General features: G+C 43.9%; 1 protein-coding gene across 1 annotated transcript in view; it reads left to right on the top strand.

Moving 5' to 3' along the window:
* Positions 1 to 16,868, top strand: part of LOC119175087 (PX domain-containing protein kinase-like protein) — a 101,798-nt gene that overhangs the window by 11,559 nt on the left and 73,371 nt on the right. The window contains exons 3-7 of the mRNA XM_037426308.2: positions 2,438 to 2,534; positions 5,423 to 5,500; positions 11,737 to 11,813; positions 13,561 to 13,635; positions 14,394 to 14,498. Coding sequence (XP_037282205.2) covers positions 2,438 to 2,534; positions 5,423 to 5,500; positions 11,737 to 11,813; positions 13,561 to 13,635; positions 14,394 to 14,498 — 432 coding nt within the window. The remainder of the gene's footprint in view (positions 1 to 2,437; positions 2,535 to 5,422; positions 5,501 to 11,736; positions 11,814 to 13,560; positions 13,636 to 14,393; positions 14,499 to 16,868) is intronic.

The raw sequence follows: 16,868 nt of genomic DNA, 5'->3' as shown, positions 1-16,868 counted from the left end.
GGGTGCACGTTAAAGAACTCCATGTGGTCGAAATTTCTGGAGCCCTGCACTACGGCGTCTTTCATAATCATATGGTTTTGGGACGTTAAACCCCACAAATCAATCAATCGCTTGACTTACCACGAGGGCCCCCTACGCACAGCCCGCGGTATCACGCACCGGGGACCAACGCTAGAGACAACCGTTCGGGGCAACCGCCACACGCAGAAAGAGACGAGCTCATTTCTCGCTCGTCGCTACCAAGGCTTGTCGCGGCCGGCACTATACCATGATGATGATGATAGCGGTGACACTGCTCGCGTACACAATGCCACCTATCGCTTCTTAGTTGTAACCCTAAATGTGGCTTTTGGGCAAGACACGTGGGCCATGCAATGGAAACAACTTTACAGAGGGTATCAGCACTCTCACAAAGATTAGCTTAATTTGTTGTGTTTTGTTGGTTACTTAGCTATCATGTGAAGGGGAAACATGTAAAAATTCTATAAAAGCACTGCCAGCACTTCATTTTCAATCATGAAAACTCTTCACAAGGCATAGTATGGGACCTGTGTTCTTCACGCTCAAGGAACCATATGTAAACCATCAGACACTCTTTGGTTGACGCTCTGTATCATTTGAGTAATGGCAGCGGAAACGCATTTGATATTTATGAGTAAATTCATATCGAAGCTTGCTTTTACACTGCAAAAGCTTGCCACACAAATGATCTGTGCGAAAGTGCCCCTTTATGGCTCTGATGCTGCTGAACAAGCTAGAAGAATATGTAGAGTGGCTGCTCAGGCAAAGCCATACAGTAGTAAGGTCCTCAATTAACTGGCTGCAAATATTGATAATTTTAGTGCATCTGATGCAAGCTCTGCACATTATTCAAGTATGTTTTGTTGATTTTATCAGAACTTATATTTCAGGTCTGTACGCAATCATAGCTTTTTTACAAAAAAAAATGTTTTTCATTGAAACTTGGATCACTTTCATATCACACCAATAGGCTGCAATGAACCTCAGTAAGGAAAATTGTGCCACAAGATTTAATATGACTGCCTGTTATACAAAGGTGCCCATAGTGCTATTGCATACTTTTTTTGTTATTTAATCACTAAGTTTTTAATGTTTATCATATCTCATTTGTTTTGGTTCATTGCACAGGCCCAATGCTCTTCACGGCGTGTTCACAAAAGTTTTTCAGGACCCTAGATTGGGAACAGTTAGGGATAAGAGTTGATAGAGAGTATCTTGATAACCTTCGATTCGCTGATGACATTGCCTTGATGAGTAAACTCAGGGGACGAATTACAGCTCATGATTACAGAACTGAACACGGAAAACAGAAAATTAGGTCTGAAAATTGATATGCACAATACTAAAGTAATGTGCGACAGTCTGGTCAGAAAACGGCACTATGCGAGAAGTGGAGACCTTCTTGGACTGGTAGTAACTGTGAAGCCGAACCATGAGAGTGAAATAACTAGAAGAATAAGGATGGGGGTGGATCACATTCGGCAAGCATTCTCAAGTCATAAATGGTAATCTGCCACTAACCCTCAAGAGGAAGATATATGACAGCTGCATCTTGCCGGTACTCATCTACGGAGCAGAAACCTGAAGGCTTACAAAGAGGGTTCAGCTTAAATTGAGGACGACGCAGCGAGCGATGGAAAGGAAAACAGCAGGTGTAACTTGAAGAGACAAAAAGAGAGCATAGTCAGTCGGGAAATAAACTGGGGTTAAGGATATTATAGTTCAAATCAAGAAGAAGAAATTGGACATGGGCCGGGTACGTAGCGCGTAGGCAGGATAACCGCTGGTCATTAAGGGTAACTGACTGGATTCCCAGAGAAGGCAAGCGAGTTAGGGGTAGACAGAAGGTTAGGTGGGCAGATGAGATTAAGAAGTTTGCAGGTATAACGTGGCAACAGAAAGCACAAGACCAAGTTGATTGGCGGATCATGGGAGAGGCTTTTGCCCTATAATGGGCGTAGTCAGGCTGATGATAATGATTGCATGGGCCAAAGGTTTTCTTATGTCCCTACAAAAAATTGAACTTTTTTAAGTGAGTCGAATTGAGTTTAGAGTGTTGGCTTAAGGCCCACTTTTAATGACATTTAATTTATATGAAACAGGACTTGCTTTAGAATGCTCACATGTGCCTTTAAAGATAGACTTCACATTGTAGACTAATCTCTAGTGATTATCGCTTTGAAAATTTTTTCTCGACACTTGGCGTCATACATTTATGGCATCAGTACATCATTTTGCACAGCCAGGCTTAAGCATGTCGATGTCACCTCAGCATCAATTAAATTTTGAAAGCTGTGAGACAGGGGTGGCCTCATGGCCATTATAGTAGTATTTCAGGTTTTGCCATTTTTGTTACCGCATTCAAATCTTGTAAAAATGTTCGTTAGTGTAATGCTTTACTTTAAACACTGCTTAGGAATATCTGGACCTGGTGCTTTCAGAGCCTATACTGTCACAATGTTTGGCGGTCAAGCGCTTCCTGGACCCAAATAATTACAGCCAGAACTTTTGTGGTGCGTATGTGTCCCATGCCTTTATCATTCATTTTGCATTGTCACTAACACTGTGCGAATGTTCCTTGAAGGGCCAGTAAACAACCTCTGGATCCAAAAATTGTAACGAAGAGAAATATACACACTTTTGCTATGTGAACATGCTGCCACGAGAATTTTTCGAATACACGCTATAAAAAGGAAGTTAACAGGGGTTAGAAGATACAAATTTTGTAGCTCAAAGTTGTAGTTAACGTGGTTGCTTCGGCGAGTTGGTACGACATGATTCACATAAAAAACTGCGCCAATAACGAAGGACAAAAACAAGAGACAGACAGCGGCACTGCCGCTGCCTGTCTCCTTCTTTTTTTGACTGAGCAGGGCTTCACCCACATGAGCATGTGTCATGGCAAAGAAAGTGACACCTCTTCACCTTGTAGGCTTTCGCGTCTCCATGTAGTCTCCGGCCCTACAGAATGACAGGGGGCAGCATAGGAAAATGAAAATGCGGACTGGCAGACCAATTGACGAGCTCAGTCAAGTCACTCATAAGCAATTTTGCTTCCTGCGTGTACAAGGTGATTGGTCAGGCGAAGGAAAGAAGCGCGAGTATTGTTGTTTTTGAAATAAAGGGTCTGCGCGGTGTGCCGCACTGTAATGTTAAAAAAATGCGATCTGCTCCACGGACTGGCGAGCTTATTTTGGGGTCTCTCTGATGGAGCCACAGTTTTTTCTAACATGGTTTGGGTCTCTAACGTCATGCTAGTTTCTTCATGTTCGCTGCTTTTTTTTTGACAGTCGGCTCTATACAAATATTTGCAATGGTTGCTAGTGTCGTCGACTACTTATCTTGACAGTTCAGCGAAGGCTACAGAGGCAGGGCTCCCACACATTCCTGTGGTTCTGCAAGTAGTTTGGCACCATGCAGCTGGTTTTGGTTTTGCTAGCTGTGATCGTTAGTTTGTTTAGAAAATTATATGCACAAAAAAAAATGTGCATGAGTGAAACCCTTCAATTGTTCTGTGTACATTTTAGTGTCTTATTATGAGTATATTTTAACACGAAAGTGTTTCATGCCGGGGTCCACCAAGACTTCAGTGATGTGTTTCCGTCATGGAGATGATGTTGAAAAAATATGCGTGATTAAAAGACAAAGAAAAAAAAGTTCCTCCGAAAGGAGTAGAACCTATGACCTCTGGGTCGCGACAACAGATGGCGGGTACGCAATCCACTGTGCCACTGTCACATACTTGGAAAGGTATGAAAATGTGCTTATTCCATCTACCACTGTTTTCTCACGGTGCTCTTGGTAAAGTGCAGTTACACATCATGACCGTGGCATCTACGATTAGGCCCTTCAATGTGTCGTTTCTAAGCGTCTGTCCCATTTGGCTAGTTTACAATAAAACAATCCAATTTTCTCCATGCCTTAGCACACCCCCAGGTGGCAACCTTACCCCTAGCGTCGGCACCGCTCATAGCATTCATCCATCCCAAAAAATAGCTCTGCAATGCATAGAGCAATGCGCCTGTTTTGTCTGTATGTAACTTAGAGTTTCCCGCTTACACTCGCCCTGCAAAGTATCGGAGCCAGCTGTTGGGCAGCGGTGTTCAATGACTACAACATGTCAGAAGTAGGCGACTTCAGCCCAAGTTTGGCTTCCAATCAGTCTCTCTGTTCTGGCTGTCAAAATTAATTCTCCAGCTACCATAGTGATGTGTTTAATCATTAATGATGGGCATTAGTCGTCAGCATGAAGGTCTGAGTGACAGTGTGGATGCATCCACGTCAAGAGGGGCTGTCCAACACCAGCAGGCATTGTGCAAGCTCTCTTATATCAGTACTTTGAGGACGCCTTTCGTGATTTATTGATTCCTGTGATCAACCATGTTTTTTTTTTGGGGGGGGGGGGGGGGGGATAACTAAACAACGAGCTTGTGGCCACACACCTGACTCACTTTGTCATGGGTAACGTGTTTGCCTTGTAAAACTGTTATGCTGAAAAGGTGGTGCTGGCTAAGAAATGGAAAGAAAAAAAGAAAGGCATTGTTGTAAAGTGCCCTCAATATTGGGAGAGTTGGTTCATTGTACTTGAACTAATATAGCACATTATGGTAAAGAAGAAATGGCAAACACGAGAGTACAGAGTGATCTGTCCTCTTGCTATAGTCTATTCACTTGTGCTGTGTAGATTTCAGTAGTCGGTCTAGCTGCCATTTGAAAGCATGTAAACTTAAATGTCTGTTGCAGCATGTTGCTTAGGTTGGGTTTAATTTATTGTGTACTTGAGTAGCGATCCTGTGGCTCACTTTCGTTTTCTAGAAAAATTTGCATATACAGCCACCATGTCGTGTAATGCTAGGGATGGGTAATTTGTAAACAAGATGCTCATCAGCATCATGTATGCATGTTTGCTTGAACATCTGCTGAAGATGATGGCACTTGTACTACCAGTGTCAAATGAACAGCGGCAAGCCTTTGCGATGGTTCAGTACGTGCTGTCCATTTATCACCATGGACAGGCATGCATAAATGCTGCCGAACAGGATGTTCATGCCTGTCGATGGTGATAAGTGGACGGCACGCACTATATCATCACGAAGGCTTGCCGCTGTTCCGGTTTCATTTGATGCTGATAGTACTACAAATGTAGCTGAGAAAGTGGAGCCAAATCAAAGAGCTGGATCTTTACACATTGCTTTTTCATTATTCAGAAACTAATGATAATGCAGACAATTTTTGCAGTCAGCTTAAGAACTTTGAGTCAGAACAACGCTATGTGCAAGTTTTTCGTTTTTATATTTTTTGCATGGAATGTAAAATTCGAACTGTGATAATGCAATTGTGAAAAGTGCACATTTGGTGATACTGGACACACAATCTTTTTTTCACTCAACATTTGTTCTAGAGGCAGCCCTCCAGCATGTTTCCATGTTGTTTCGGTCTGAGGATCACTGGGAGGTGGTAGACCCACTCCCAGACATTGGTACGTGCATTACATCATCTTTTTTTTCTCGTGACAAAAAAAATCTGAGAAATTTACATGGCTGTGTGGCGTCTTGATAATGCGCACTTTGCAGTCACATCAAAAGCACAAGTGGTGAAAATGTTAAGTTTTTGTTTTGTGCCGACGATTCCAGCTTGCTTTTGTAAGAAATGGAATCTGGTTCATTTTATTACAAAAGCAATCTGGAACATCTAGGGACGAAAGGAATATCAACTCAGAAAAGGTCCTTAAAAAGGGTTTGGACATGAAAGTACGCAAGAAAGACTCGAACTTGCGGCCCACGAAGGTGGCCGTTTTTGTCAGGAATTGTTGTTGCAAGACTGTACAACCACAGCCCCTCTTTATCAGATGTTTTTGCAGTGGTGTGGCCGACCTTTGGTATTGGTACATACTGAGAATGCCACCTGCATAGGTGGCGAAACGTCTGTGTAATTTTGATGCACTATTTTTTTGGAGTCATTGTAAAGTTTTTGTGATCACCTGTTTTTGGAACATTTTTGCACCTCTTCTTCATACTGATGGCCATAGGTCAGCAAAAACAAGTGGAACTCACTCAGAATTTCTCAATTAATATGTCTTGCGCTTTGGACTCACGAAAATTGTTGTCCACCAAAATGTGACTTATCTGGATTCACGACTCGATCCGAGTGAGTCTACTGACGAGTGAGTTCACCCACCTATGCTGGTGACACTTGCATGCTTTCTGCTCACACGGGAGGCTAGAGACATGATGTGTCCGTAACCACGAGTGTCAGTGGTGTAGTGTGTGAAGGTGTTAGTCCGCCCATTTGCAATTTGAGCTGGCAGTCTTTCTTGAAAAGGGCAACAGCACTTCTTTGGCACTTCCAGTGGACTGCCATGCGACCTGATTTTGACTGAAAGTCTATAAAAATGTGATGCAGTGGCTGTTTGCTTTCTTTGGAGCGTCGAGAGTTCCCTGGTGGTTTTCTTTTATTACTGTAAAACTTCGTTGATCACATCGCTGTTTGTTGAGTTGTCAGGCTAGTTCTAGGTATGAGCTATTTAGGTATGTTGTATTTTTTTTTATTACACGTTGTTGAAAGATAACTGCCTTCATCAGTTCTGTTCATGTCTCATGTACTAGACAAAATTATTTCATGGCATAATGTGCCAGAATGATGTTATGTGCAGTGAAATATTGCACTTCCATATCTGCCAACTCTTACGAGTTTTCCGTAAAATGTACGAGTTTTCACTTCATTTACGGTTTTACGAATCTTGCTTTAAATGTTATGGAAAATAGTTTATACTCCAAAAAAATAAAAGGTGTAAAATTATTAAAATACCATCGAATTTGCAATTACCCCCGGCACGTTGCCTTAGCGAGTCACGGAGGCCATCAAAACTGCAACTGTTCCTCTGCAAAACGTTCCTCTGCAACGAAAAAACAGTGCGTACTTTTGTTATCATCATCAGCAGCAGCTGCATCTTTTAGCGGAGTAGCTATATGTATTTAGGCAATTCAATGACTTTTGTCACCTTTTCGGAGAAGTTTTCTTTTCTCCATACTGTCTGCGTGGACACGTGGCTGTGGGCATTGTGTGCCGGCCATTGGCTCAGATTTCATTGTTTGTGTCGCTTTTCATATGACGAGCTCTCATGTCGGATGCAGTGGGGCTAGCGTGTTTAATTGTACATTTGACTGGTCATTTTCGAGCGCTCCGGAGGCTTTAGTAGACACTGTCCGAGCACTCTCAAACGACCACCTGAACGTGCCATAAGCTGAAATGGATTCACAATGCTCTGGCAGGCTTGAAGCCGCAAAATTACTTCAAAGTGTTTCTGAAATCGTACTCGTATCTCTCGCTGAGTTTTCAGGAGGCTCCAGGATTTCGACCATTCCTTACCTTTGTTCTCTTGGCAGGAAGACTTTCTGGAAATCGATATTTATGTGTGTGATCTGGCCGTATTGACAAAAATGCAACTCAGTCTGATCCAGGCTTTTTGCAAAACCATTGCATTTTATGTTAACAAATTCAAGGGGCGTAGTAGAATCTCAGTAATATGAATTCGTGAAATTCCGCAGCCGAAATTCGGTTCCAAACACTTTCTTGTTCCGGTAGGTAATACAAACTTCGATACCAAGCTGTTGAGCGGCGGCTGAGAGTAGCGTGCTGGAAGCTTCGGAAGTACGCGTGGGACTAGTGCACAAGAACTGTGGCTATTGTTCGCCGCAGCAGCTGGACGGAATTGCACATGCTCTCGGCACGATCTTGCATGGCGACAACGTAGCTGACACAACTATGATTGTGCACATGTGTACACAGTCGAGCGACAGAACTTTTCGCAAATGCTGCGTACGAAACCATGGCAGATGCAGTAATAGATAGCAACAAATGACTTAGTTTTGATTGGAGGAAGAGTGGTCTTGAAGGCACATCCCGATTGCCTTGGCGCACCAAAGAAACCTTCACACTCCATAAACCAGAACAGTCCTTCCCGAAATATCATGTCATGCACTGTCGAAAATCAAACAAAACAGACAAGTCGATTAATCTCGACTTGTCTTAATCTCGACTTGTCTCGAAAACGCTTACAGAAGCCCAGGCTACAAAGTAACCAAGTTTGGAAGCGGCGACCTCCTTCTGGAGGTTCGCGACAAGCTCCATTGTGATAACCTATCTAAACTCGTAGCATTTGGGGACATCCTAGTTTCAGTAGGCCCGCACAGGTCGATGAATACAGTGCACGGTGTGGTCTCTGATGATGACCTTCTTCAACCATCTAAAAATGAATTATTAGAAGCTGGCAAGACGAGAACGTAGTCAAAGGCCAGAAAATAGTGATACGACGAGACAACAACAACAAAAAAAAAAACCCAATTGAACATGTAATTGTCACCTTTAGTATCAGCGACTTACCCGATTCAATTGGAGCCGGCTACTGTAAGCTCAGTGTCAGGCCCTATGTACCAAATCCCTGTCGATGTTTTAAATTCCAGCGCTTTGGACATGGGTTACAAAACTTTAGAGGGCGCGCTACTTGTGCAAAATGTAGCTCCAACGGACATTTAACGGACAGTTGTACTGCTGCAGCTCTCTGTGCAAATTTCGAAGAAGACGATCCCGCCTACTCGCAATCGTGTTCATCCTGGAAAAAGGATAAATGAATCCTTGAGCTTAAAGTAAAATTCCATCAGTCTTTTCAAGAGGTTTGCCAGCGCTTCTCCCTTCATAACCAGCGCTCTCCTTCCTTTGCAGATGTGACGTGCCAGGGCGCTGAGCCAGATTGTTTCACGCCCGTGTGTATCACACTAAGTGTGACCACGATCACGCCATCTGCGCCCAAGTATTGGAGTAGCCTGTGCTGCTCCGCCCCCTGCCAAACAGGTTCAGCAGACTTCAGAGTCTGCCAGACCACTGCACTTGCAGTTAGGTCCGAAATTTCTATGAACGTGCCTGCTGATCAGGCACCATTTGCCACCTCGCAGGAGGTGATGGAGACAAGTCCCACTTCTACGGCACCTCAGACGATGAAGGAAAGGCGCTAATCTTTGTATCGTGCCTAAAAAGATAAATGTCGATATATGGGGCCCCCAGAAGGCCCTGTAACCTAAGGCAACACTTTTTGTACTCACTGCACCACACAACTTAAAAATTACAGATATAATACAGTGGAACGGTGGAGGACTGGTGAGTGTAGTAAAAGAACAACGAAGACAATGAGAACAGTGCCGAATGCGGCACGCAGCAGCCAAAAATAAAGCACGTGGTGGTGGCGGCGAAGAAAAAAAAGGATAAAGAAGCCAGAAGCTGGGAGCGTGGCCACACAGGCAGTCGGCGTCCGAGAGGCGACCCATGCTAGTGAGGGCTACCCGGTACTACTCCTGGGCAGCCTCCTGACTGGCCGCTCTACTGCGACCGCTGGTCCCTTGGGCACCAGCTGCTGCCATGGCAGTGGCAGCTTATAGACTCTGATGTCTCTTTTGTGGAAGTCCCAAAGCACGTGCCAATTGCACACATTCTTACATACTTCCTCGAATTGCAAGAGAAATACTCATGCCCTGAGTTCATTACTGATGCCTCAGTCCACTGTCATATGCAGCGGTAGACCAATACCTTTCAGGGGCCGGCGTTCTCCATCTTGATACAAGCATTGGAGAAGCTTAAGCAATACTGGCGATCACAAAATACATAAAAAACACGCCAAACAGATAAAACTGCAAAAGGCAGTGATATACAGAAATTCCCCAAGTGTGGTGGAAGCCCTGAAAAACTCTTGAAAAATACGAAAAATCTTTTCTAGTCTCACTTTGCTCACTTTTATGCACAGTGTACACGCCTAAACAGCAAGTCGTCTGCTGCGTGCTAGGACACCGTGAGATACAAGGAAACATTTTGCCGGACAAGCTGGCTGCATCCACCAACAGTGCCACTGCCAATGCATCAATACCAATCCCTGCCCTTGACTTGAAACCTTTTCTAAAACGAAAGCTCAGGGGCTATTGGCAGAGCACATGGGATAGACACACAGACAATAAACTCCATGCTATTAAGCCGCAACTTGGGAACCGGCCACCACTGTCAAACTCTCTACATACGGAAGTAACACTTTGGAGGCTAAGAATAAGACATACACACACACTCTATACACATTCACACCTTTTGTCTGCTGGCAATTCACCATTGTGTGAGAGATGTGGACACCCATTTACGGTTCCCTACATCTTCGTCCAGTGCAATGAGTTATTTGCTTTAAAAAAAAAAGCAGTTTTTACTACCCTAACGACAGCAGCTCCCATTACACCCTGTCATGCTCATTGGTAAAGACCCGCTTTTTAAACTTCAATTACTGTTTATGGTTTTAGATGATGTACATAGTTATCACTCCATATTCTGAGGCGATCCGTAGCATGACCTCTGTACAGAGTTCGCGACTGCAGTGACTACATCCTCACCATGATTTTATTATCACGGTTTTATTATTTATTTCGCCATTCACTCTCACTGCACATATTTCATGTCGCTGTCATGATTTTAATAGTTCAATGTTTTAACCTTGTTAGTGCGAGGAATTTTAAGGCCCCTATACAGCCGCGTACCATATTGTTTTGATTGTTCACATCTCTTATCTACTGAAATGGCGGCTCTTAGTCTATCAATTGGCTTTTGCACCATAAAGCACCACACATCATCATCATCACTCTGGCATTTCGCAGCCATACCATCTACATTGTTTAACGTCTGGGAACTTCGACCCTTGAAGCCGCTGCCGCTGGCTGGAGAAGCTCTGCTGAAATCCATCCAATACCTTCTGCTTGTTTTCCAGCACTGTCGAAAATGTAGACAAAGAGATGCCGAATTCCTGCACAATGCTTGATTTTCTTTGGGCTGTTTTCTCCACTTTCTTAATTAGGGTAACCTTTTTTTTTTAGTGTTAGTGACTTGCACTGCTTTGACGCCATGCTTGACGTACTCACGCTAAATTACTGCGCCTCACAGTCAGGGAAAACTTCATACCACTTGGTTTGAGCAGATGCTTCAGGGAAAATCATGTGCGCTGCTCAAAACGAACGAGACAAACTACGTCAAGCGAAAGCCGAAGGCCTCCCTGCTCAGCGCATGTGTCGCGTGACGTGTCACAGGGTTGCTTGATAAAGTTGATATGTCGCTGGGCTGATACTTCGTGCACTTTGTTTTCGTGAAAGCATCGACGTAGTCGCAGATCCAGCTAAATTTGAAAAAAAAATTAACAGACTTCAGGCGTTGCAGCACCGCGCAAATCTTGTGAAATGGTCCGGCAGCAGAAGTTTTGTTGCACTCCCATTCAAAATTTCTAGTTGTCCACAATCTGACCCAAAAATACTTTGAGATAAAGAAAAAATGTGCATGGTATGTATCGGAAAATGTTCAGTGTGCTGCTGAAAATTTTAACATAGCCGATTTTTTTAGATATTCAAATTTGAGTTAACGAGGTATTGCTATATTGCTATAGGATGACTTGGAACATTTCTTAGAGATAAAAATTGACTTTGATAGCAAACACACATAATGGAATAGCATGAGACTGGAAAGAAATACCGATTCATTTTACGGCTATGCGTGCTTTTCAGTGCAACTAACTTACACTGGCTAATATGATGAAATTTCACAGCGCAGGGGTGGCAGCTGCTTGTGTGTTTTTGTGGTGATGTGTATCTGGGTGTAGAGTTCTTTGCTGAACATTGTGATACACGTGTATTTTGTACTTGTCAGGATGGCGATTTCGAAAGCAGTACTTCATGGTCCGCCGCAAGGGTGACCTTAAAGACAAGCCCCGGCTGCTGATGTGGGTGAGCTCTTGTGGGAACACTGTTCGTGACGTATTGCGAGTACAACCAATTGTAGTTGGCTAGGCATTCTTTCATTTCACACACCAGTTATGGTAAGCTAGCGTGAGTAGTTTTGTCCTTCTCATGACTTACTTGCCATGGCTGTTCTTAGTGCTGATTTAGCTTGTCACAAATTTAGATGGGCTTGTATACAAACAATTGTACAGGTAACATGCATGTGGCACAGGTAACATGCAAAGTAAAAGACAAAGTGATACATACATGTTTAAAGCCTGTAGAAGGCATGCTCAGTCTATTTGGTAGCAATTCATGAAGGCCCATTGCACTGACCTGGCAGCGATGTTCTTAGTTTGTAGTCAGCCTTTGAAAAAAGAGCATTGGCGTCAAAGGCACATTTTAAATGGAATACGAGATATAACCTGTTAGTGCTGATTGAGTGCACACATAGAGAGGTCTCTACTGTTTGCTTGCAGATACACACGAGTCCATACAACATAATCTGCAAAGTCATGCTGCTATGAAGTTCAGTGCAAAGATTTCACATATGGTTGTGAATGGTTTATTATTCAGTCAATGGCACATCTTATCTTTCATGCACCTATGGTAGTGAGATGCGTTACTGCATTTTGGGTACAGCAGTGGCAAACATCGCATGCAAGTCTATACTATATGTGCTGTTTCATGACACATCTTACCAGCTAGCGGCACTTGAAGGAGTACTGACATGAATTCTAAATATCTTCAGTTTGTTGCTCTAAATAAAAAATCATGGCATATGCACACAGTGACTGATAAGGGGACGAAACAGTGGAATCGTTAAGTGTGCTTCACCCGTGACATTGACCCCTCATGCATGTAAATGAGTGCCAAGCGGTGTACAGTTAATATGCAAGGTTTATCGGTCATAACTTGTATGTTGTGTTGAGCTGTGAATTTCATTTAGCCTTTATGCTTTGTAATATGAGATTTAGCCTGGAGTTGGCAAAGATGAAATCTGGGCACGTTTCTTTGGTGGTTGTTTCCAGTCATACGAAATGCATCACAGAGCATATTGAGACGTCGTCATTATTGTCATGGCCTTGCATGCGCTGTGCTGTGATTGTTTTTAGTCATCGTCAGCGGTGGCTACGGCGCACGCCGAACAAGCCTCGACCTTGAGGAGCCTAAAAAGTGCCGTAATGCTTGTGAACGCACTGAATGTATATTTAATAGCTCTACTTTACAACATCAATTTCGATATCAATATCGAGGGACGCAGTGAAGTACCAGCACAAGTCCAACGTCACAGGACGATGGCAATGTGCAACATGTCGGTTGCATGTATTTCACATAAATAACAGCGAGTCTGGCATTAGGGCTGCATTCAGAGACACAAATTTAGCGAACCACGTGAACTGTGTTGAGTTGTCGTGACGATGTCCATTGCAGTGAGGCTGGTTTGCAGATGCTGGGTGACATAAATCACAATAAAATACTTTGTCTGGCTCTGGTGCGTGGAGAGCATTGATAGTGCATGCCATGGAAATGAAATATGTATGTCCTTCTGACGGTGCCTAAAAATCATGTCGGTACTCCTTTAAGGATGGCCACACTTTGAGCACAGATGACTGGCCTTGCACTTTCTGTGGTTGTAGAACTTCTAGCAGTGACATCACTACTAGGGCTCACATCACATTATAGAGCTTCTACTAGTGGCATCGCTAGGCCCGAACAGCAATGCCAACATTCTTTTGTTGGTCGCCTCCAGGTTCCCCTGGGCCCCGACTTCTACCTCACTGTCAAGGACTTGCAAGTGGCTCTCAAGTTGCTCACTGCCATACAGGTCTGTTGCATTTCCGCTCCAGTTTCGACTGACTGGCTGCTACATAGCAATGCAGGGTATTGTCAACAATAAAATGCTTCCACTGCATTAGTCTGACCTAAAATTGAATAAGTATCTGAAGTCTGGGGCCCTTGTAAACAGTGCATGATTAGTTGTCGGTCATTGACCGCTCTGGCGGCTCGCTGTCAGCTCCTGTCGAACTTGGACAAGGCAAGTTTCGTCTGATGAAATCAGTGTGTCAGGCAGCACCATAAGTGAGTGTGACTTCATTGCTCGCACCATTCATAAATGTTGCGTCATGGTTGTTTCATCCAGCTTAGGAATGTTGCCTTGCGTGGAATGACAGTAGTGGCCGGTAAGGTACAACAGCGGGCTTGACTGTGTATGGTTATTGAAAGTGGTTTGCTTTACTTTTGGAACTCTTTTTTTTTTCTTGCTGCATATGCATGCTGCTAGAAAAGAACCACGGTGTTGCTTTGTTCGTATGCCATGTGGGGATTGCTTAATCACTGGAAACATCTAGTAACCTTATATGCGGCATCACTGCTATTTCTGTTGCATGTTTATTTATTATTATTTAAATATCTGCTCGTTTCTTCTCGAGAGAGCTGTTATATAAAATGTCACTTTTGCCTAATTCAGAGATGGACTCATTTTTGATGCATCACAGTCACCACCTCCAGTGAATGTTGACAAGGGTAGCAGTTGTCTTCTGCACGTATCTGATTTGACCATCGTCTCTTCTGGCCTTTGCGCAGCACCCGAACGTGTTGCCTTTGTGTCTTGGCTGCGTCAACGAAAGTGGGGCAGCCTTGGTGCAGGAGTTTTGCCCTCAGGGATCCCTCAGGGACGAGCTGTGTCAGGTAACCCTTCGCTACATTTCTGGGACTGAATATGGCAGCAGTGGTTGCTTAAAAGTGCTGCGAGTTATGCACGTCACTTGTGGCTCTGAAACCAAACCACTGGAAGATTGCAAGTCTCTGTTGCTGAAGTGCACCTAATCATGACTGGATTAGATTCTCCTTTGAAAAAATGGCAGTAAGGGTAAGGGAGAATCTTGTGAAAAAAAAAATGCAATGAAAAAATTCGAACATCCCTGTTTTACAGTACTTTTCAAGCGCTGTTGTAACACGCGGGAACTTGACTTGAGAAAACTCGAATGGCATGATAGGTCATAATATGTCTTGCCAAGGTTTTTCTGAAAAAATAAGAAATGCGGTCGTGGGGGAAGGGGGATGTCTGTTCTCTTATTACATTTTGTGTTATTTGAACTTTTTTTGTGTGCATCTTTTAAAATGTTGCAACCTGCTTGAAGCAAGTGCATGTTATATGCATACTCTTATTCTGTTTGTTTGCATACACGATCGTGCAGGGCTGCTTAGCTGACTGCCTTTCTTTGTGTGCTCAAAGGCACTAGTTCTTTCTCGTCTTCACAGCATAGACAACATGTTTCGCGTACACGCAATCAGTAGCCTGCCTTATTAATTCCAACTCTGTTATCATGCCTAATTCGAAGGATTTTCATGGTCCTGTATTTTTAAATTTAAGTTTTAGTGGATAATTTGAAGCAACGGCCGGCACCAGTCGGGTTAATTGGGAAACTTAGGGTGCCATGTGCTAGTTCCAGATCCCAATTTCGCCGCAAATTCGTGGAAATGACGGTTCTCAGTAGGCACAAAGCAATGCAATGCAGCGATACCAATTAGTGGCAGCTAAAGCACCCCAGCCTCGCTCTTTAAGTGCAATAAAAAAAAAAAAAAAACGGTCTCGTGGTCAATCAAAACATGCGTGCAGAAAACGAAACATGCTTCACTGCATCACAGCGGTGACGTGCGGGCAGCATATTGCATGTTTTCTGCAATGTCAGCGGGTCATGGTTTACCCATTCTTTCCGGGATTGTAAAGAAATTAATAAAGGAATGTTTGGTGGAATTTGGGATGTATGCAAACCTCCGATTGCCGGTTGCTCCAGCAATTTGCGCACTTGCATTGCTGGCAGAGTTCTTGCCAGCAACGCTTACTTTGAAAACTAAGTTTGAAAGTTTCAAAGATAATTTTTTCCAGCCGAAACACAGCGTGAGTTTCATCATACTGGCTATTATTAAATTTTTAATCATACCAGAAAGAATGTGCGAATGGCTGCATCATGGCGTGCTGACTGTTGTGCCACAGACATGTTCCTCGTTCGGGAGCACGTCTCACGAGATCAAGCCCTGTTCCGACGAACTGTCTCCCCCCCCTCCCAACGCCGCCTTCCGTGCAGAAGAACCGTGCAGTTCCGGGGATAACGTCGCTTCCTCCGCCGAACCACTTTGCAGTTCCGGGTATGGCTGCGTCTCCTCTGCCGAGCCACTGTGCCGTTCCGGGGAACTGGTCTCGCAGAAGAGTCCCAAAACGCTATTTAAGGCCGTGCCTTCCCGATGTTAGAGGATTTTGCCCCAGCCGACGTTGTCGTGCTGGCCGGCTCTGTACAAACGACAACCTGCTACAGTAAACGCTACTTTTGTTGCTGTTTTCAAAACGAATTGCCTCCCTGCTTCGCCTTCGGGCTAAAGCTTCAGCGAAGTCCGCTTGACGGCTCGCCGCTCTTCGCCACCGCTACCATCGCGACAGAGCAAATTCCTAACATGACGCAGTGAGGAGCAGGCGACATGCTGCTCGTGTGTCACTACTGTATTGCAGTGAAGATGCCTTGTTTTCCGCAGGCACACGTTTGAGTTGACCACAACAGCGTGTTTCTTTTTTTTTTTTTCTTTTTTGGTGGCCGCAGCGAGGCCTATTGTTCCCCAGTGTTTGTGGCGAAATTGTGACCTGGTAATGCTGGAAAACATAACCTTTGGAGCCGAAAGCTAGCCCGCACAGCAAATGATAAACCCTGATTACTTTGAAAAGTTCCAAGTTCCTTGCATCCCACTTTTTGTATGTTCTGTTAATCCAAAAACCCGGCTAATTGGAAGAATTTTCATGGCCCCAGTGACTTGAAATTAACGTGGTTACATTAATTTCACATTACAGCTAAGTAAGTTCAATGGACTAGCAACCACATGGCAAAGCACTTTAGCAAAAAAGTCGAAACTTCTCGTGTATGCAATGGATTCTGGCAATGCCAGAGGCGCTGCTTTGCTGGCGTCACAACAGGTGATGTAAATCGAGAATAATGCTGCAGAAAAATAAGTATAGGTATGCGAAAAGGTTCAAGAGCCTTGCAAAAAATATTATGAAAAGAATATCTA

Source organism: Rhipicephalus microplus, chromosome 5, assembly GCF_043290135.1.
Source record: "Rhipicephalus microplus isolate Deutch F79 chromosome 5, USDA_Rmic, whole genome shotgun sequence".
NCBI classification, from domain to species: domain Eukaryota; kingdom Metazoa; phylum Arthropoda; class Arachnida; order Ixodida; family Ixodidae; genus Rhipicephalus; species Rhipicephalus microplus.
Note: the sequence above shows the minus strand (reverse complement) of the source record. Positions and strands in the feature narration are given on the sequence as shown.